Source organism: Cheilinus undulatus, linkage group 2, assembly GCF_018320785.1.
Source record: "Cheilinus undulatus linkage group 2, ASM1832078v1, whole genome shotgun sequence".
In the NCBI taxonomy this organism is placed as follows: domain Eukaryota; kingdom Metazoa; phylum Chordata; class Actinopteri; order Labriformes; family Labridae; genus Cheilinus; species Cheilinus undulatus.
Genome location: NC_054866.1, coordinates 20,097,438 through 20,120,326, shown reverse-complemented (window position 1 = coordinate 20,120,326; position 22,889 = coordinate 20,097,438). Strand labels below are relative to the sequence as shown.

The following is a 22,889-nucleotide window of genomic DNA, read 5'->3' as shown; positions in this document are numbered from 1 at the left end:
TCTCTTGTGCATCTTTAAGGGCTCTCCTCCAAATCTACAAAAATCTTTGAAATTAGAAAACTGGACAGTACTCATACAAGAGACCTCTTTATCAGTACCTTACAACTCTGAAATTATCTTCCTGTGCCAGCTTCCAAGGCTGGAACAAAGACATCACTGAGGAAAGACATCAAGATGGAATTGATGGAGCTGGCAGGGAGTCACTGTTCTTCACAAGACACTATAAGACAACTCATACTTATTTCCTGCAACAGGCATTATTTCTTCAGCTTCACATTTTTGTAGTTTCTTGCTGTTTCCTAATATCAGTATAAAATGAGTGATTCATTGAGCTAAAGCCCAAAGCCAGAGGATTCAACATCCAGCACGACGCTCTGTTTGAACCGTGTGTATCCCATCCACCCTGATCTCCTGTATATGTGGTGTGTGTGTCTGCAGACGCATTAATGTGTGCTGTCTTACACAGGAGGGTGTGTTAAGCCTGGCTTTTCACAGTCCATCAGGATGATCTCCGGTAGATGTTAATGAGCTTTCCTACTAATGTGGGCTCAGTCGTCCAACTGGACAGCTTTCTAAGGATTGTGCAAAGCAAAGGGCTCACAGAGTGATGCTGAAATGCTTTATGTGTAAAACATTTGTAAGTCCAGATTATTTATCTCATCTCTTTGTACATAATTCACTACTTTAAGTTTTGAAATAATTCAACTGCTGATTCATGTTGTCTGGGGACTGTTTTGTTATGTGACACTGCTTGTGGGCATAGACAGTGGGCATAAAAAAGGTTACAGATAGTTTTTCTCAGAGCCCAATCTTGATCATGCCTTATTTACCCTCTCATTTATTCTGGTTAAAATTCAGGCTTTTCCAAACATGCCAACATTCTTGAAATTTATAACCATGTACAAAACATCAGCCACTACAAGCATAGATTATTTAGCCGCTGAACACAGGAATCTTTTGATAACTAAGACGGTCAGTGGCAAGCACATCCAGCTAGGTTGGAAGTTGCTGTGGTGTGAAATTTTGCCACAAGCTCCACAGTTGTGATCATAATGCATGCAGTGTAATCATGTCATACTCTTATATATATCCGATACTGATTTTAGAAGTGATTACACAAATGATGGCTGCTTAAGCTTCATTAGCTGTAGCTACAGCTACATTAGCCAATGTAGCAAAGTTAGCTTTAGCAATATGATCTTAAGCAAATGTAGCAAAGGCAAACTTAGCTATGCTGATAACTTGTCAACATAGTTTACATAGCTGCTTTATGAGCTTAGCTCTAGTTACATTAGCTACATTAGCTACTAGGGGTGTGACGAGACACTTATCTCATGAGACGAGTCGAGACAAGATTTGGGCCCACAAGACACGAGATGAAATTTTACACGAGTACATGGGTGGATAGTATATCCTTTATACAACTGAAAGTCATAATTGTCATGCATTCAGGTCAATTCAAGACTGTTTGAATTAAGTACTGAATAGGCTTTTAATGCTTCCAAAGAGTATGTTTTGTCTAACTTTGACTCAAACTGTACATTTTAATGCTCTTCAAATCAAACCTTTCATTTTAACAGTCTACAAAATCTTTAATTTACTACACTATGCACTCATCGCTACAATTACAATAACTATTTTCAATATTATACTTATATATAATAAAAGCATTTAGATTATTTTAAAAGTACTTCAAGCACTGTTTACAACAGACTGAAATATAAAGAGCTGCATCAGTAAAATCAAACTATTTTTCATCCTCTTTAAGAACATCCATATTTTAAACACTCAAAATAAATCTTTAAGTCGATAACACGTTGTAATTTAAAGAAATAGATTATTTTATCGTTTTGTGGTCTTCTTTCTCATATGAGCTTTAACAGTGTTGGACACGATGCAGATGAGCATGTGTGTTAATGTGTGTGTGTTTGTGAGTGAGTGTGTGTCTCTGTATGCTGTCATACAACAAACAGGGCACATTTAACTGAAGCTCTAACTCCGCTTTTTGGAGCTAACAGTGGACTCTATGGTGCTCAAACAGAGTTAGTTTAGCTAAGTTTACCGCTGCAGTATGCAGACCCATCGCACTACACATATTAAGCTTCTGACTGATCATACACACAGCAAATAGCTGATGGATGTGTGACTAACAGACGGTGAGACGAGAAGGAGACATGACAAAGCCGCCACTCAAAGTTACAAAGTCACAAATAGCAGCACTACGAGCGAGTCTGCGCACATACATGAACTAAATAAACGCTGTATTCTCCTCATGGAGACTGCACAGGCTTTCACCAGCAGCATTTCATCAATTCACACCATTATGATGATGCATAGGCGGATCATGTACGGCCCAAGTAGCGCATGCGAAGGGGTGGTTGGAGCAGTCATCTTAATGGATACTGGATTAGCTCTATTTCCTCATTTGCTCTCTCACCAACAGTCTTATAGTGTCCAGGACATGTTTGTGATCTTTTATAACTTCCAGTTTGGTATTGTTTTCTGCAAAGAGAGCTGCTGCTCCAAGCTGCTCCAATATTGATCTCGCAAGATGGATTTTTCCGTGATGAGAAATCTTGTGGCGTTTTGATCTCACGAGATCTCGTGTCACGCCCCTATTAGCTACATAGCTCTGTTATCTATGGCAACATTAGCCTTAGCATCGTGAGGTTTGACAAACATAGCTAAAATTAACTTGACTCTGCACACAACATAGACATGTTGCTTATGTAGCTGCTTTGTGAGCTTAGCCTTAGCTATGTTTGCTACATAACCACATTAGCTTCGTAGCTGTATTAGCTATATAGCTTTGTTAGCTATGTAACCATATTAGCAACATAAGCTACATAGCTACACTGATTGCGTTTGAGTGTTTTGCAGGCCAGGTATAAACTTGTAACTTCTGGTATTCTCTCCCTTACCCTAACCCTAAACAGAAGTTTAATCCAATTTTACTTCCCTAAGTTTTATTGTGTCTTTTCGTTAGTGTGTCAGATGAACTGTCAGAGCTGCAGCCAGAGATATACGGTCTGCAGCCGGATTGTCTTTGTTAATATTTGTGGTCTCCATGCTTTTAAATTCAATTAAGATTTTAAATGTATCTAATGGGTAGCTGGCCTTGGTTACATTTTGATTTATTTCTGTGGAGTTCTATACTAAATAATACCTTTAGACACTAAAATGTGTATTTTGTATTTGATTTTGAGGGTGTTTTTCTGCTGTAAAGTTTGGTCTTTGAGTATATGGATTGACTCACATCTGAAGTGGGCAGTCAAGGAAGGGCAACTTTTCAGCAATTCTTTATTTTCTTTAATATGCTGCCCTTGCAGTTTGTTTATCATAGCAGGAACATTATTGACTGATGTAGTTCCTACTGTGTACAGATGGCATAGTGGTGTGGCCATGCCCCATGTAAGCAATGGCCCAGGTGCAAGTCCCGCCTGTCTCCTGCTCCTTTCCCGCATGTCTCTCCCTCAGTCTTTCATCGCTGTCCCTATTCCATCCACTGTCCTCCTCTGTCAATAAAGGCATAAAAAGGCCAAAAATACAGTTTAAAAAAACACCAGTACCAGCTGGAGACACCTTCAATTATGATTTGTTTTATAAAAATTTTTCTCATAGGTAAATATACGTGTGCATGCATGCACACCACTGCTTTGTAAGTGTGAGAGAGTTTGTGAGACTGTTGGGGGCTGGAATGTGACGTGAGAGCACTAATCAGAGCCAGCTGGGGCCAACGGTGAGATTAAAGTTAAAACACAAAAACAATCAGCTGGGATAAGTGTACTATCGCTATGGGTTACTGCCCCCATCCCACCCTCTGAGGGGGAGCGAGAAAAAGAGAAAGAGAGAGAGGATGGATAGATGGATGGATGGATGAATGGATGAGGCTCCTTCACCTGGCCCGCCTGGCACAGACCCTCTGATTAAGAGCTCCTCTGTGTTCTCTTTGATCCCCTCCTCTCACCACAACATGCATGACACACCGACACACTGCCAGTCTGCACCACAGGACATGCCTTGAGCTCTGTGTGTGAGTGTGTATGTTATATATACTGTGTGCACTTACAATAGAAGGACTGACAGATCATAGCCCTTGGTCTTTGCCTTATTTTTTATTGTAGATATATACAGTAGGTCTTCCCAAGGCAGCCTCTGCTGTTGAAAAATGAAGGCAAGGTGGAATAATTACAAAGTGCTTTGACATGCAGAAAAACAAAGCAGCAGAACCCAGCAAGAGATAAAGACAACAAAACAACAAGAGAACACACAAGAGAAGAGAACCTAAACAAGATCAAAACCCAGATTACATGTTTAGCCCAAACAACATTATTACTGAGACATTATTAGAAATAAAAATCCATGGAAGTCCTAAGAGCTTTGATATATTTTACATGACATTTCCAGAACTAAGACAACCTGAGACGACATTACAACAAAGACATCATAGGAACCCAGGAGTACTCGGCCAACACAGGAACCCAACCACAAACCTGAGACCACCGGGACTAAGTTTTAAACAGCAAGTGAAAGGGAAGCAATAAGAACTAAAAACATTAAGAGAGGTAAAATTGTAAAGAAAAAATTTAAGAGAATAAGTCTGAGGAAGAAAGACACTAAAATAATACATGCATCAAGAGGGTAAAAGCAAAAACCAGTAAGAACTGCCTAAATTAAAACTCAAGATCATGGATATAGAAAATCAAAACAGTAAGAGGACTAAGAGATATAAAAACATGAATAAGAAGAGTGAAAGGTATTAAAACAAGCTAAAACTCAGAAGTAGTAAGAAAATTAATAGTAACAATAATAATAACAGTAAATAGCAAAAGTAGCAGTAATGTAATAATAAAAGTGGAGATAAAAAGGTAGAACGTTGATTAAAGGACTAAGAATGAGTAAGAAGAAATGAGTTTTAAGAAGTGATTTAAAAGCAGTGACTGTTTCTGCATGCCTTATCTCCTCAGAGAGGTCATTCCAAAGTCAAGGGGCCCTCATGGAAAAGGCCCTGTCACCTTTAGTTACAAGTCTCGACTTTGGAAAGACCAGGAGGCCCCCACCCAAGGATCTCAGGGTGCAGGCTGGCTCATAAGGGGTTAAAGTTCTGTTAAATATATTGGAGCCAGACCCTTTAGGGCTTTAAAAGTAATAAGTAAAAATTTAAAATCAATTCTAAAAGTAACTGGAAGCCAATGTAAAGACGCTAAAATTGGGGCGATGTGATGTCGTCTGTTAAAGCCTGTTAGAAGCCTAGCTGCTGCATTCTGGACAAGAAGGTTGCAGGACAGAGAATTCTTGGGAATACCAGAAAGAAGTGAGTTGCAGTAATCTAGACGGGAGAAAATAAGGGCGTGGATGACTTTTTCCATGTCTGACTGGGAGAGGATGGGTTTTAATTTGGAGATACTGCTTAAGTGAAAGAAGCGTGACTGTGTGATTTTATTGATATGTGCTGCAGAGGTGAGGTTAGAATCAGACTGAACTCCGAGATTTCTGTTCTGGGGTGGAGCGGTTACCTATAGTGACTGCAAAGGTTCACTCTAAAAGATAAGAATAAAACCAGCTAAGTGCTGTGTCCCTAATGCCTACCCAGTCTCTAAGACATTCTATTAAAATCTTGTGATCAATGGTGTCAAATGCTGCACTGAGATCTAGAAGAATTAAAATGGCTCCCTCCCCTCTATATGCTGCTAAAAATACATTTCTCAAAGAGGTTGCCCTGAGACATAAAAGATAAAAGCTGTGAAAAAACACCTTTTTACGGTAGCATATTGCATTCACTTGAAAATAAAAAAATCCTCCTGTTTTTATGACATAATTATCTCATAAAAACAAGAATTTAATTGTTTATTTAATTTCCTGTTTTTTATGAGAAACTATCTCTTAAAAACAGGAAAGTCAAAAATAAATAATTTCCTGTTTTTAAGAGAAAGTATCTCTTAAAAACAGGAATTTAAAAATAGAATATCAAAAATAGATAAATTCCTGTTTTTATGAGATAGTATCTCATAAAAACAGGAAATTAAAAAATGAATTTTAAAAAATACTGTTTTTATGAGATAGTTATGTCGTAAAAACAGGAGTTTTTTTTTTTTTTCCAAGTGAATGCAATACGCCACCGTACCTTTTCTTATACTTTGGGTAAAAAAGGAAGTTTTGAAATAGATATAAAATTATTACAGTTGACAGTTAGGTGGTGACTTCATCCAGGACGGCTTTGGTGATGCTAACAGCCATCTCATAGAGCTTCTGGGAGGGCATGTCACTGGAACTGATTCTTTTGGGCACCCAAAGAGCCTGTGGAACTTTTGGAACCAAATCCATGATGACTTCCTGTTGGCTAAGCCGTTTGGTGATGGGCCTTCTGCAGTTGCTCTGCCAGGATCTTGGCGTATTGGTGAGCCTGGCTAAGGATCTTTGGATTTCTGAAGCAGGGAGGGATTGTCCTCTGGAGAATCCAGTAGTTTCTTTCCTTGAAACTCCACATCTCTCTTCTGCATGCTGTTGCTACCTTCAATATTAAAGCACTGATTGACATTTCTTCAGTGGGATGGCTGGTGGGGGGTCATTCACTATAAAAACTAAAGAGTGGAAAAGAGCATACAGGTGAGATAAAGAAGTAAACATCTGCCACATGCTCACTCACAGTGAATTGACTCATCCTGACTTCTTTTCTAGTGGACTAGCTAGTGTGGTGGTGAAAAAAGCTGGCTGTTTGGGAAATTTTCAGTTTTGTGCATTTGTAAAAACAGCTCATGTGAGCATCTTGACTCACCCAGGCTCCTCTTGACTTTTAGACTTACCACAAACCAGGTCCCTTCGCTTTCATAATTGTAGACATTATATATTTATGAAATAGTGCTGTCAGCATCAATGCAAGCATAAATCTTTTAAATCGTAACTAATTGTCCCTCTCAGCATACCTTAAACCACCTTAGTGACAGCCACAGTGATTTAAAAAAAGTCCACCACTGTCCCTTAATGTCTCATTTCACTTTAAAAGCTTAAAGACAGCTCAGTGGACATGTCAGAAGTCATCTGCACCTTATATTATCAAACTTTTTTTTTTTTTTTGTTTACTCTTACCTTTGTTGCGTTTCAGTCTATAACAATTTCTTTTTTCTGTGGTTAAGTCAACCCTTTATAGGGCACTCATGGAAATACTATTTTATAGATATTATGGCTGGACAACCCATGACTTTTTCTACTTTTGTCACTTTTATATAATGTTTACATTATTATGGTGAAAATCAAAGACAACCAAGAGACCATATATGGTTCCCTGCACCTTTGTGGTAATGATTATTTTATTTACACATGAAACAGTTCTTAAAATACAAAATATTCATTTTACAAGATAGGAGAGGTTGCCCATTTATATTCTTAACTGTACTAGCTTCAGAATACTGTATAAGCTGTGGGGACACCACTTGTTTTATCTTATAATTCCAACAGTAGACTTACAATAATCACAAATACTGAATTACTACCTGGATTTTAACACTGAGGAGACTCACAATAAATATAAGAACTGAATTGTGCCATTTAAGTTTAATAAAACTGTTGTGAAACTGATTATTTATACCATTTATTTTCTTATAACTCCAAGAAGCCTCACAAATATGAAATGTATAAATTAATTTAAGCAGAAATAAGATTCTGTACAAGTAAAAAACTGATATAAATCACTCAAGTATAATAAAATTAATAAAACTAAAAAATAGCTCCATTTTGATGATTATACATTGAAAATTTCTATAAAATAGTCAAATTTACCACTGGCTCACACCATTTTTTTACAAACCTTTGGCAACATTGAATACACTATAGAGTACTACTATCCTGTATTATAATGAGTTTTTTGTCAAGAAAATACCCTCAGTATGGTTGGTAGATAAATTGGCTATATGTTTTGACATAATGCCATCTTACATCCCTAAACAGGTGTATGTTCCAGTTATGGTTCCTCCATTTTTCGTGCTAAAGTTTTAGTAACTGCTTGAAATCCTATGTAAACAAAATCTAGCATGACATTTAGCACTATTATTCTCTATTATTATGTGGGCGTTTCATCAACTTATCATGGTTTATCATGTTTTTAGGGTCAGTTGTTTGCGACCAAAAGAGACGGAAAAGCTGATTGGTCAGATGGTGTGATGTCCCTTTCTGTAATGCGATGAAATTATTCCAGTTCTACCTTATCAGAGAGAGTTGGTGGGAGGCCATGAAGGAAGTCCTCTGAAGTGACCATATATGGTTCCTTGCCCCATAAAGGGTTATTGCTAATTAATTTAACATTACATCTACCCCTAGTTCCTTGATTTTTTCTAAATTAAAGCAGATCTCTATCTAAACAGGAAGTCAAATACCTTTAGTTTAAGACAGTTTAAAATGCAGAATGAAACAAAATCAGATCATAATGTTTAATAGAGGAATTTCAAAACACAACAGAAAGATGAGATTTTAAAAAATTGATTACAGGAAGTTTTATTTTAATCACAATTAGAATTTTTATCATTTGACAGCCCTATTATAAAACAATACATTATCATTTATTATTCTCCTGAAGATAATTCCAAAGTTTATTTTAGCATTTTTATATTGAATTATATGGATGAGAAAGGAAAAATAGATAACTTAATAAGGAAATAGGCGCTAAGGTAATAATAAGGTAAAAAGAATACTTGCAGGGCCATTTTAAGATGTAATATGAGTGTGAGACAGTGTAAATTCTGATGCACATTTTTCAGGTAAGTCTATACTCTCTTTTCTTTGTAACTGAAGCTAGACTCAGTGTGAAAACAAAAGTGTGCACGCTGCAGCCTGTGTGTTTGCGTGAAAATGAAAGTGTGTATGCTGTAGCCTGTGTGATGGTGTGATACTGTAAGAGGATTAAAGGCCTGTTCACAGCCGCGGCTGCAGACCGATCTGTTTCTGATCATTCTCTCTGCTGATGAGGTATTAACTTTCTGCGGTGTGTTATGACTCTGTCAGACCGTGTGAGGAAACATCTCTAAAAACAGCCAAATTTTTCTTCCTTGTTCATCCCTGCCAAGACAAACTCCCCCCTCTCTCCCTCCATCCCTCTCTCAGGCCTGAAAAACCTCTCCGTTATCTCCAGCTGTGGCATCTGCTGCTGTTTTACTGATAGCTTTTTCGTCTCTGTATCTTGCGTTGACTTGCACTTTCTTTTGAAGTTTGGCCCCTGGTGTCGTCTCTGAACACAGCTCCCGTCTCAGCGGCTGCACAGAGTCAACACCAGCAACAGAACCTCTGTGAGATTAGGCTGCACACGTGCCCATATCTGTAAGCTTTCTTTGTGGAGAACATTTTATTTTGGTGGTTTCAAAGGCTTTTTGAGAAACCCTGCATACTGAATAAAAATCAGTTTAATTTAAGACGTAGCTATCAGGTTTTACATTTTAATAGCCTATCATTTGTGGCTGTAAAAAGACTTTATTACAGATAAGCTACTATTTATTAGCACAAAATATTTATCAACCAGCTCAGATCTGCCATCCTTTAAAAGCCCATATCAGTCAAACCCTACAGTAGTTTCCATTTCTTAGCTGGCCTCCCTCCAGAGCAGCATTATCTACACATCACGTCACACAAAACCGCCTTGTAAATAACCATATTACTTTACCCAGTGACATCAGCCCCAGAGGAAAAGATCCCCAACATTAGAGCGGCAGGGGATTGTGTTGGGGGCGTGAGAGGTTAAGACGTGTTGAATAGCCAGTAGGCGTCACACAATGAGGTGGATTAGGCAGCGCTAGAAAGGGCCTTTAGGGCTTTACTGGGGTGTTCAGCAGCTTACAGCTCCTACAATAACACTGCAACTGTGCACATCCAGAGCCAGAGCTAGCAAAAAGGCGAGCGGGGTGGGCGAGTGGCTGGCACCTGTACGGTCAGAAGAAACAATTAACAGGGAGGACGTATACACAATTCTGAGTCCTCATGAAACACATCTGGGAGTCTCAGGAGTCAGAGAGGAGGAGGTGGAGAGGACAGGTGAGACTCAGTCTCAGCAGCTCAGCTCTTGTGCCTGCTTGCCTGCACAGTGCTGTGGCTGGAAAAGATACGACTACAGATGACCCATATTCTTAGAGATAACCCTGCTCTGTGGCATGAGCTGTGATACTGTAAATACAGAGCAATGTGAGGCTGAAATGCAACTTTGTCCTCTCACACATCCAGGTAGTGAATCAGTAAAACTTCTCATCCTCCTTAAAAGATGTCATATTGGGCCCTTCACCCACAGCCTCGACCAACTCTGACATGTTGCTTTAATCAAACCTCCATTACCTAAATGGCCCATTTAAAGCTTTAAAATAAGGCTTTCAACTTTTTGATTCTACTTTCTTATAAAGGATGCAATCTCTTCTATGTCAATGATCAATAGTACTGAAAAGTACCAAAGCTGTTCAAAGGATAGGTGTGTAGGACAGTTACCTCTGCCCTCTAAGTTGATAGCCAAATGAATGTTGCAACTGTATTTGTGCAATTTAGACCATTTGCATGTACCCTCCTTTCCATTAAAAGTAAACTCTGAATGAAATCCTTTTTGATTTGTATTTAATTGAGAATTGGCCTCATAAACTCAAAGATGATCTTGAAACAAAGCAACATACTCTACATCTGCCTGGATTACTGTGCTCCAAGTGATGTTGGGGAATTAAATAGGGGGAAAAAAATTGAAGAGGGGTGGGAGTGTGGGCTGGGCTAACACCATAGAGCGGCACATCGCGTGTTAGTTGGGATAATAACACTGTGGTTTGTATTCGGTTTCCTGGGCTGAGGTAAGAAGCTCACTTCCTGCACGCCCTCTGACTGCGATAGAGACAGAAACTGGCTCTGAACATCTGCAGGACGTTTTAAACTCACGCTGCGGTTTCATGTCTGTTATGACTGTATGAAATTTGAAAAGACTCTTAAGCTAATTAGAGCTCCTGTTCAAGTGAAGGTCACAGATGTGTCGTATACTTTGACAGACAGCAGAGTTTATAACACGATACTGTGTGCAGTAAAATCTGCAGTGGTGGAAACTGTTCACAGATCTGAGCTACAGAGTAAAACTTGTATCTTTTACTACATTTTTAACTGTCAGTGCAGGCCATAATGTCAGTGTCCTAACTTTTTTTTCAGCCAGTAAGAGAGCAAGTTTGTTATCATATAAAAGTATGGTTGCATATATTTTTTATTTTCTTAAGTAAAAATTACTAATCAATAAATTTACACAAGTAGAATCAAGAAGTCATTTAGTCAAAGTGTACTTAATCCTGGGTACTTGGTTGTTATTTTTAACACTTAATGGGATTGAAAAGTATAGGATCTTTTCTTCTCATGCTTGAGAATAAACAAAAAAGCAAAAGAGAGTAAGAAACTCCAACCATGTTGTTCAGTTGCAGCCACACTTTGTAATTAATAGAAATGCAACAGCAACTTTTGGATGGGATTCTCTCACTTTGTCATTATGGTAATGAAATTTAATCAGCTAGTTTCCCCTAGTTAATGGAAAGTTTGGAACTTTTTTATGCACAGCTTCAATTACAGTAACACAAGTTAATGTGACGAAAAACTTTCCAGCTCCGGTGATTAATTAGCTGAAGAAAAACAAGAGCATAGTTCACTCCATAGAAAGTGAGAGCCCAGTAATGTCCTGAGCATCCCTGAGTGCTGTGTTTACAGCAGCTGGTCTGATTTATAGAGCCCAGTATACGTCCAAGCTAATGCTGTAAGCAGTTCTGACAATCCAGCAAGCAGTTTGGTTAATCCATTTCTCATAAACATCTGATGGAGTTTCATAAATGAATCAGCACACAACTTTAAGAGATAGCTCCTTTTCAGTGAGAACTTGCACCAATACTGTCAATTAGGGTATAATGCTCATAATCATCAATATATAGAAAACTGTATAAATTCAAATCCAAGTTTGGAATATGATCACACAAAAATCCCACGAATCAACTGGCAGACTACAACATGACACAGTATTAATGTTTTCTTGCCAAAGAGGAGGCTGATGAGGAACTTATTCTGATACTGACTGGTGTAAACAACAGGAATTTTAAAAACAAATGCATATAAAAACAGCTTCTAACTGTAAATTAGCCATAGGTCTTCTGGATTTGAATTCAACCTGGTTTCAAAGTATTCTTTAATGTTTTTAGGATATTCCAATCGATAGTGCTATCAACAAACTGATGTTTTTTCCAGTTGTTGCTGTTGTGGTGACACAAGGCCAAAGAAAAGCAAATTCTTTAATTCTTTGGGAACTTAACTCTCTGGATGTCGAGTTTAAATAGTTTAAGATTTATTTTGGGACTTTTTTTATTTGATAGGAGGAGGACAGTGTGAGAGAGAAATGGGAGAGAGTGGGGAGAGACATGCAGTGAGAGGCCTCAGGCCGGATTTGAACCTGGGCCGCCCATGTATATGGGTAGCACTGTAGACCGCTAGGCCATCTGCATGCCCCTACTTTAAATATTTTAAACTCCTTATATATATAATGTATTAGAGTAAATGAAAAAACAGTCATAAAAATCTACCAAACTGCTTTTCAATATTTACCCCCCTGCATGAGTGTTGAATCTGGACTTAAGTTGTCTAGTTTGATTTGTCTAGTTTTGTGTGGGTGTTGTTGAGGCTATAGGAACACTGTTGAAACACCATTTAAACTGGGACATCCCAGCTAACATTGCATTGGTGTTTGCTACTGTCTCTGTTATAGACAGCTTTGAAATACTCTTCCAGTAATATTGCACTCTCTTAAAAATCTGCAAGAAACAAACCTTTGTTCAGGAAATTGTCTCTCAAAATTTGTTTGATCCCTTTTTTGTTTTATTTGTCTGATTTTATGTGCCTGTTCTTCAACTGGGAAGCGCTTTGTGACTTGTGTCTGTGAAAAAAGCTTTATAAATTAACTGCTTTTTGCAAAATATTTTAACCCTCCATTAAGTGGCCAGTTTTAATCACTCAGTTAAACCCTCCGGCACTTTGTCTTTCTCCTCTGATTCAAACTCATATGACTTGGCCGTGATGTTCAGAGCCACACTACCCTAAAACCCTGTTTCACACATGCAGTCCTTGTAAATTCTGGGACAGTCTACCCCTGAGATCTTTCTGACTTGCTTGTTCTTTTATGTCCCTTACAGAGGGAGACTGTCCCTGTCTGACTGGGATAGAGGGAGTTCTCAGGAGGCAAGACATGATGCCAAAAAAAACGATTAAATCAATCATCAGTCAATCACACCAATTGCTCAACTATTGCAGGATGTAAATGTCACCACTCCAACCCGTTCACTCGCAGTGATTTTTCCCCAAGTTATCTCTTACCTCATCATACATCAGCTCGAGGCTCATCTTTGCTCTACATTTGATACCCATACAGATGTGGACTGAGCCGTAATTAGGTTCTCGACTCATACCACATATCCATTTTTTCCAATTTTAATCTGATTCCTAAAGCTTTAAGTTGCCTGTAGAAGTATAGATCTTTTTGAACATTCCCCTCATCAGTCTGCAGCTCTCAGCAGCTTGTTCCATGTAGCGTGCCCTTCTCCTCTCATGTATTATCAAATCCTGCTCTCAATTTGTTGATGACAGTCCGACTCTGTCATGGATGCACACGGCTGCACATTCACAGGGCGTGGACTGCTGTCAGCAGAGCAGCCGGCCAGATTAAATACAGCAAGACTCCTGATGGACGTCACTATTCACTACATGCATCACAGTCTTAATACTGCACTGCCACTTCCGCGCACGCCATTCTGTCCGTACATCCACGGATATGGTTTACAGCATGTAATAACAGTAATCGGTTCCTTATGGACGGGAGACATGAGCCGAGCAGCTTGGTCAGTGTGCAGTGTGGGATGTTGGAGGGTTGGTGGAGCAGCGTGACATGTCAGAAAAATGTTTGGTGTCACCCTGAGAATGTCGAGAGTAGTGGTCAATTTGGTTTGATCCCAGAATAACTGATGGGTTAATCCCACAAACGAGGACTTCATCTGATTAAAACATTCCTCTTTCCAAGGTATGAGTAATGTAGCAAGATGGGAAACTCCTACTGGGATATCCCTTTTTCTTACTGTCTGTTTAATCTAGTGGTAATGCAGACCATTATAGGGCCTTGAAACTTTCCAAAATAATGTAATATTTCCTGCAATCGTTGATGTTCAGCCGGCATACTGCTGTAAAATGCATGTATTTTATGATGTAAAAAATGAGGCAATTTCAGAACTTTTTGCCATCTTTTTTCCACTTATTGTTTACAATTCAATTGAAAAAAAAAATGTGTCTGGAGAAATTCTGAAAAAAAAAAAAAACTAGTTGCATACATATGCACACCCCTCACAAATACTCGGTAGAAGCACCTTTTAATTGTATTACAGTATTCTTTTTTTTTATGTAGGAGTCTATTGGGGCAAATTATCTCAACTTCAACAGAGGTCCTACCAACTGGTGTTAGTAGTCTCACAAGTAGTGTAATGGGAATCACCTGAGTGCAGTGAATGTGTCTCAAGTGGTTGCAGTAGAAAGACACCTGTGTCTTGACGGTCCAGTCACTGGTTAACAAGTATTCCTGGCTACCATTACATCATAAAGTTAAAAGAACACTGAGCGACTCAGAGAAAAGGGCATTAAAAAGTGCAATTCAGGAGATGAATACAACACAACTTTCCAAGACACTGAACATCACCTGGAGTTCAGTTAAATCCATCATTAGGAAATGGAAGGAATTTGGCACATGTGTGAATCTGCCTAGATCAGGCCGTCCTCACAGTGACAGTTCAAAAAGGAGACAAGTGAGAGACAAAACACGTATGACTAATCTTAAGGAGTTACAAGTCTCAGCAGCAGAGATGTGAGAGACTCTCCATACAACTGTTGCCTTGGTTCTTCTCCAGTCAAAGCTTTACTGGAGGGTAGCAAGGAGAATGTCACTGTTGAAGAAAACTCCTATTAAACTAGAGTTCACCAAAAGGCATGTGGGAGACTCCATTTTCAAGTGGAAAAAAGTTCTTTGGTCTGATTAGACCAAAATGTTGCTTTTTGGCCATCAGACAAGACATTATGTTTTAGCGGACACATCAACACTAGTGGTGTGGTGGCAGCATCTTGCTGTGAGGATGACTCTCAGCAGTCGGCCTTAGAAGGCTTGTAAAGGTGAAGGTTAAATGACTGGGGAAAAATATAGGAAAATCTTGGAGGACAATCTTATTTAGACTGCAGAGAACTACAGCTTGGGAGAAGAGTTATTTTCCAGCAAGACAATGACCCGAAGCATACATTGAAAGCTACACAGAAATGGTTTAAAGACAACAAGGTGAATGTTCTGGAGTGGCTGAGTCAAAGCCCAGATCTCAATCTAATAGAGAATTTGTGGCTGGACTTGAAAAAGTCTGTTCACACCTGATCCCTGTGCAGCCTGTCAGAGCTTGAGCAGTTTTGCTTAGAAGAATGGAGTAAATTTGCAGTGCCTGGATGTGCAAGCCTTGCTGAGATCTATCCACACAGACTCAGTGCTGTGATTGCAGCCAAAGGTGCATCTACTAAATACTGACTTGAAGAGAGTTAATATGTATGCAGTCACACATTTCACGTTACATACTTTTATTTAATTGACACTACTTTGTAGAAATCTGGTTTTACTAGAGTATGTTGTAAAAAAAAAAAAGCCAAAGTCTATTGACCATGATTGATTTATGACATCAAAAAGGGTAAAAAATCCAAGGGGGTGAAAAAATTCTAGGAACTGTATGTGATATAAAAAATTAATGCGCAAATAATGGACCTTGACTGCATTGCGATTAAAGCATTAATGCTGACAGCCCTAATGAAAAGCTGTTTTGATTGGTTGAATCTTTAGCTCTCCTGTGATGAAATGTATAATATAGATAGTAATAACTGCACTCTTACAACACTAAGAAAGTTCTGCACAAATAAGAGTCCTGCATACAACATATGTCTATGATTTCATCAGTTAGGAAGTACTTACCAGCTCTGAAAAAAAAAAATTTGAACACTGTTTCTCTCTCTCTCATTCACTCGCAGAGCTGCAGAGGGAGGGCAGCATCGAGACCCTCAGCAACAGCTCGGGTTCCACCAGCGGCAGCATCCCAAGAAACTTCGAGGGCTACCGCTCACCGCTGCCCACCAATGAGAGCCAGCCGCTCAGCCTCTTCCCCACCAACTTCCCCTGAGGAGTCCCACCTCTGTTCCAGACACATCCACCACCATTCAGCCCACCTGACCAACCTCTGCCTGTCTCCCCCTCTCCAAATCAGACTCTCTGATGTGTTACACTGAACCCAAACCATGTCTAAGTTTTGTGTTTTGTCCCACAGATTTGTGCGATTACAAACAGCTATCAGTGTTTTATGTCTTGGATGGATGGAAAGTCTGGAAAGCTGGATTTAGTCTGGAGATTTCCTCTTATTTTGAATATTCCAAAAGAGAATTTTTCAGTTTTTACCCTTATATAGCTTTCATGTCAGGGGGAAACTCCTTGAAAATTTATTGTAGTCTTTTGAAAACTAACTCCCTTTAAAGTTGACAAGTTTTGCAGAGGAAATAATCACAATTGCAGCCCAGAAAAAAAGCTGATCACGCAGAGTATTTTCATACAGCTGCCACCACAGGAAACTTCCATCATTTTTGTTATCAGATTTTTAATAACGGACCAGATCCAGCCCAGCACGTCTCTCTAGCTCTTCCTGTTACCCTTTTGTTTATAGAGACCAGCCGTCCTCTCCTCTGCCCACCATCATTCTTCTTCTGTGTTTGAAGTTTTACGGTGTGCCTATTGTCTGAATGAGCTAAGAAAGGGAGCACAGTCAGAGGAGAAATGTTGATTCCACTCAGTGATGTGTAGCAGTATGTGTGTGAGTGTGTGTATTACTGCTCACTTAATGTTTTTGATTAAATTTGGTCCTGTTCTGCCTTCAATTTTCATGCTGACAAAAGATGCAGTAATGAGATGACATTATTAGTAGATTGCTTGGATGTTATAGTGTGGTTGAGACATGTTTCTAAAATTCATATATATATATATATATATATATATATATATATATATATATATATATATATATATATGTGTGTGTGTGTGTGTGTGTACCCCAAACATTGGCCTTGCAGAGAAAATTTAAATTGAGCAGAGTAATAAACCTTATGCTGTATTTTGTACATTAGCGACTTTTGACCAAAATCTTTTAGTCATAGCTCTAAAAAAAAAGTATTTTCCTTAATCGCTCTAGCTTTGCCCGTGACAAAGATTGACTTTGATAATCACAAATTCCTTTATGAAACATTTTGTCTGTTTTAAGGATGTTTGACTTGGTGAAATCTTAAATGCACTAATTACAGAGTCACCTTAGAAAAAGCATTAAAGGAGAATTCAGGTATTTTTAAATCTGGGTCCCTTTTAAATAATGTTGGAGTCTTTAGGACTACAAAATAAAACATTGATTTTATCCAGGAGCTCCAAAATAAGCTGATACATGCATTGTTATCCCTCAATAACTACACCCAATCAGCTAAAAGTTGTTTATGTCAGGCTCCGAATGTCCCACTACAAAGACGGACGTTTTTATTAAAAAGGAAGATGATTTTTTTTTTTTTTTTTTGCCACAAAAAGTTATAATTTCACTCTTTTCAAATCCAAACTCCATTATTAATTTTAACTCACAGAACACAGGAGTTGCTGATCTGGTGCTGCCTCGGTCTGTGTGTTTGTTCTGTGTTGTATTAAGTTTGAGATGACCCTTTAAAGAGCCAAAGTCACATAACAGCAAACATTAAATGATTAGTCCATACAGTGGAAGACCACCAACTCCCATGCTCTACTAATGTTCTGGCAAAGTTCTTATTAAAGAGATAAACCATTTTGTCAAAAGTAAAGTCAACGACTACCCCCATCCCATTCAAGCCACCAAACTCTGTTCCTAAAAACTATTTTTTACCCAACAGAAAACAAGAGTTGCTGATCTACTGCTGCTTCAATCTATTATCTTTTATCTTTGCTTTATGTTCTTTGTTGAGTTTTAAAAGAGCCAATGCCACACAGTTGCAAATATATGCTAAAAAGCTGATGCAATGGTAGACCAGCAACTCCTGTTTCTCTATTTTGAAACCAGAAATATAAGCAACAGCACTCTCTTCTAGGGCAGATTCTGTTCACAAAACGGTTAATTCTACCTTGTAAAAAACAGGAGTTGCTGATCTACTGCTGCCTTGATTTTTTTTTTACTTTGCTTTTTTTGTTGTATTGTTTGAGTTAACACTTTTAAATGTAGTAGCACATATAAACAAACTAGTTGATCAACAACGTAAATATTCTGTGAGGTACAGTCGATGTTGAAACCTTATGATTTTGAGAGCTTTTCTAACCAGAAATAACTGCTGCATAACTTTCTTCAAAACCAGACTTCATTTACACTCTTCACATTACTTTTGCCTTAAAGAATAAGGAAATTATTGGTCTACCCTTACCCCCCTTTATTAGAATAACCTTCATATTCTTGAAGGCAAACATAATGTGAATGGATCTGGCTTCAGAGAAATATATGTAGCACATGTTTCTGGTTAAAAAGCTCTCACAATTGCAAGGTTTGTCTCTTTAACATCGTACCTCACAGACTATGTTAGTTGTTGATCTGCCTTTACTAGCGTGTTTGTGTGATGTTGTGACTTTACTTTAGTGTTTCATGGTTTAGAATCAACACGATATTTTAAAAACACAAAATAACTGAGAAAACTGGTGGCAAAGATCAGTGGCTCTGTTGAATGAAATTAATGGGCTATGAATGGAGTCTGATAGTTTTAATTAGTTATGTAATGGCTGGGGTTTTGTATAGATTATTTGGGGTATTTTTGCCTTTATTTGATAGGATAGCTGAAGAGAGACAGGAAATATAGGGAGAGAGAGTGCACCAAACATGCGCTCCGATCACATGACCAGTGCGCCAAGTACCACAGCCTCAGCACAAGGGCACATGCTCCACCAACTAAACAAATCCAGTACCAAGTTTGTTGATTTCTTTTTCATCATCTTCCTCTTTAACATCTATCTCTGTGGGAATCTTTCCTGTGATGTTCGCAGACACCGAGGATAATGATTTGAGCCGGTCAGTGGCAAAAAACAAGTACTTTTCTTGTACTGTCTCTGGAAGATAACATTTATGGAAGCACAGCCTGTGACCCACCTGCAGGCTTAAGTAACCTACTGAAGCCATCAATTATGATCCAGAATTATGTAGACAGAGAAGCCCAGGTTTGAAAGCACACAGTACGTTTACATGCAGTGAAGCTGTGCTGATAGGGCGTTTGATTGGAATCAAAAAATCAATTTATTAACAGGATTATGTCCAACTCCGCTAGTTGGTGGCGATATGCCTCCTTTCAGCTGGTAACTGTTTAGCCTAGTTCTGGTTGACCTTACGAACGAGTTAGTTTTACATCAAACAGTGAAAATGTGAACAACTTTGAAAATGTGAATAACTTTGGAGCTCTCTTCATTTTAGAAATGTGCTTACCTTTAGGTGTAAATATCAACTCTAGCTTATGACAGCACGACTCCTGCTATGATATTCCACTTCCTGGTCAAAGTCCACTCAGACACTGTGGAGCATACACCGAACGCCTAGTCCTCTAGTCTGATTGACGTGTACACATGCAAAAGAAAATTCATCTCTGTCTTCATTTTCCAAGTGTGTTAATCCGACTCTGAGGAGTTAAGTTTAGTATGATTTCAGTCAGACTAATACGTGCACATGTATTTTAAAAGTGCAGTTTTTGTCAGACTTGCGCAGCAACTCCACTTTTTCTAACTGCATGTAAACATACTGGCTGTAATTCCCTTTTAATGACATAGTGTACAATCCCATGTCTGAGTGCATGTCATAAAGGCCTGTTGTTGCTCGGTCACTGAATCTACTAGTTTTAAATGAGAGCAAACGCTTGTTGTTGATTAGTGATATACTGATTTGTTTTTGCAGCGTTCATGCAAGAAAAAAAAACATAATAAAACTGAAGGAAATGAAGCTGTGCGTCTTTTTTTCTCACTGTGATTGCTCTTAATTGTCGAGTTCAGATTTCACTGTGGTGGTGACCATCAGCACATAGTCCCTCTGGTAATTAGTACCATATTTTTTAACAGGCAGTAAAGTGTTGTTAAAGGCACTTTTTATTAGCCACTCTGGCTCTTTGTTCTGAGGGGAGTGGAGGAATGAGGGGGCATGTTTGTTTCTCTGCTAATCAGCACAAAAGTTCAGGTCCCAGAGCCTTTTTTGTTTTTCAGATTGAAGCGTTTGAATTAATTCAGATTCTATTAGATTAGTGCTGGATTACTCCCTCTATGCTTTATTTCATCTCATTGATGTGTTCATAATCTACCAGTCGTAAAGTTAAAAAGGAGGCTCAGGAACATTTCCAAACGTAAGACAGTTAAATCAATAACGTATTACAACTTCAAAAGCTTGTAAAAATTTGCAAATTACAAACAGTATGTCAGCATTTGTATTTGAAAATCAAATCTGTTCAGTGTTTGTTGGACTACAGGATGAAAACATAAAAACATCCGTTACAAAATGTGTTTATTTAGCTTTATATGCAAGACTCTCTGAAATCAGCTCCAGAATAACGCTCCAGCTGGCAGCTGTGTCGATGCCAAAGATATAAAGAAAAAATGAATCGGCAGCTTTTATGTAAATCTTTTTATTTCATTTCAACACGATAATACAAACCATTCACACAGAACAATTTACATTTTTATGTAGAGAAAATCTTTTCCTCGATCATTAGAGCTGCGTTTGAACTTTTTTAATACTGTTACACAGACATGCTAAAAAACAGGGCAGCTTGACGTGAAATAGTACATTTTATGAATATAACAAACAGATAAAAACACGATCCATGATGGGGATAAATCTAAGCACAGTTACTTTTATCAGCAGTGTTCATAAAGATACATCCAGTAAATTACCAGTCAATGTAGGACTAATTCAAACTGTTAAACTGGTTTTAATAGATAAAATGTTGACTGTAGCTTTGGCTTACAATAAAGCATTGATATTAGCCTGGTTAGTGTGCAGAAATGATTGAAGTTTTTGGGACACTTCAACTGGATATATTTTATATTGCTGGTGTCAGGTCAATACCTTGTTTCTCCAAAATTACTTCTCAGGGAATGAAAAAATGCTGCAATTTTCATTCAATGTAACACTGAATAACACTAAACATTAGTAAAACCCACAAACAGATGTAAAGGGTGACCAACAGCACTGATTTATGAGAAAAAAATAAATAAATAAAAAATGAAAAATGTATATACAATGTTTTGGACTGACACCCGTGATATGTGCCTCAAACACTACGGCTAATAAAAGCTGGTCCTTTTCTTTTTAGCAATTATGCTAATAGATAATAAGCTTCATTTTAGACACTAAGCTGCAGGAGAATTTATGTAGGCAGGCTTTGTTCATTTTAGCAGGTATGTTAAAGGTATAGTGTATAATATTCAGCCTAGTAGCATTTAGTGGAACAGACTTGGTAAAAATGTAATATAATATAGGCCTATATAAATAAGTAGTCCTATATAAATGACTGGTTAATTCCCTGAATATGTAAAATTGTTTTATTATAACCACTGTGGAACTGAAGTAACAGGCAAGATGCAAAAATTCAAGATGGCAGAGTCCGTGAAGGGTACCCTCCCTATGTATAAATAAAAGCATATTCTGAGTTAATAGAGATAAAACTAATTCATACATCCAATTGACTGTGTACTAATTTAAAGGCCTGCTAATAAATATGATGTTTCATTTTGACCGAGTTTGTTTGCTAAAGGCTACTAGACTAAATATGACTTGGCCAAGGATGACTTGGTCATCCTGTCACCTTACAGTGCTGGTTTACAGCTACTTCTCAGAATCTGCTCCAGTTATGGAGCGCAGTATGACATGAAAAATAACAGTAAAAAGAGTGTCATAATTTATTTCTGATCAGGCCCTGTGTGGTGGAAAAAGTCCAATATCTGGGGTACATAATCAGGAATGAGTTGAGTGATGGCGATGGTGTTCAGCGTCAGCGCTGCAAAATAAAATGTTTAATTTCAAATATGTACAGAAAATAATAAAATAGAGCTCCACTTTACACTGCTCACGTTTGGTACAACTATAGTAGAGCAGAGATGAAAAAGCTACAGATAGCTCATAATGGTGCATTTGGAGTATTTCTAAGATGAACTAGATGTCTAGTCATGAAATCAAGTTTCACGCTATACTCAGAAAATGTACATACAATTTATAAGTCCATTAACTGATTCAGAAAATTATACAATAATGTGGCTTACTAGCCAACAATCAGTGTCATAAGTTTCTCATCCTGTTACTGGAAACACTGGTACAAATGTCTCAGTGTTTTAAAGGCTGATCATTTGTGAACTGTAATTTTATTGTTTTGCTGTTGTTTTTTACTTATTTCTTTTGTATTGACAGGGACCTGTGGGTTTAACCATTAGCACCATGCTAGACAGGGCCAGAGCCAGATATGTTAAATATCTGGGGCTGAGCCAAACAAAGGACAGTCCAGGGGAGCGCTTTCCCAGAATTCTTTTGCTCATCAGGCAGTTGTATGCACTATTTTATGCAATTTGAAACACAAATTTAGAATTGAAATGGCAACGGATCTAAGTAACATTTGGGCAAAAATGATCCCAAAAAAATCCCTCAGTGCTTACTTTTTTTTTTCAATCGAATTAGGCTAAAAGTCTCATTTTCACCCTAAAATAATGAAACAGCATGTTGAAATTCAATCTTTTCTACTCCTGCCTCCTAAAAAGGTGTGTAATTTCTTTTTTAGGTGTCTTTGCATAGGCAGGGTAG

At 38.1% G+C, this 22,889-nt stretch overlaps 1 protein-coding gene across 1 annotated transcript in view; it reads left to right on the top strand.

The window, feature by feature from the left end:
- Positions 1-20,104, top strand: part of bcas3 (BCAS3 microtubule associated cell migration factor) — a 552,832-nt gene extending 532,728 nt beyond the window's left edge. The window contains exon 24 of the mRNA XM_041803667.1: positions 16,060-20,104. Coding sequence (XP_041659601.1) covers positions 16,060-16,208 — 149 coding nt within the window. The 3' untranslated portion in view covers positions 16,209-20,104. The remainder of the gene's footprint in view (positions 1-16,059) is intronic.
- The last annotated feature ends 2,785 nt before the right edge of the window (positions 20,105-22,889 follow it).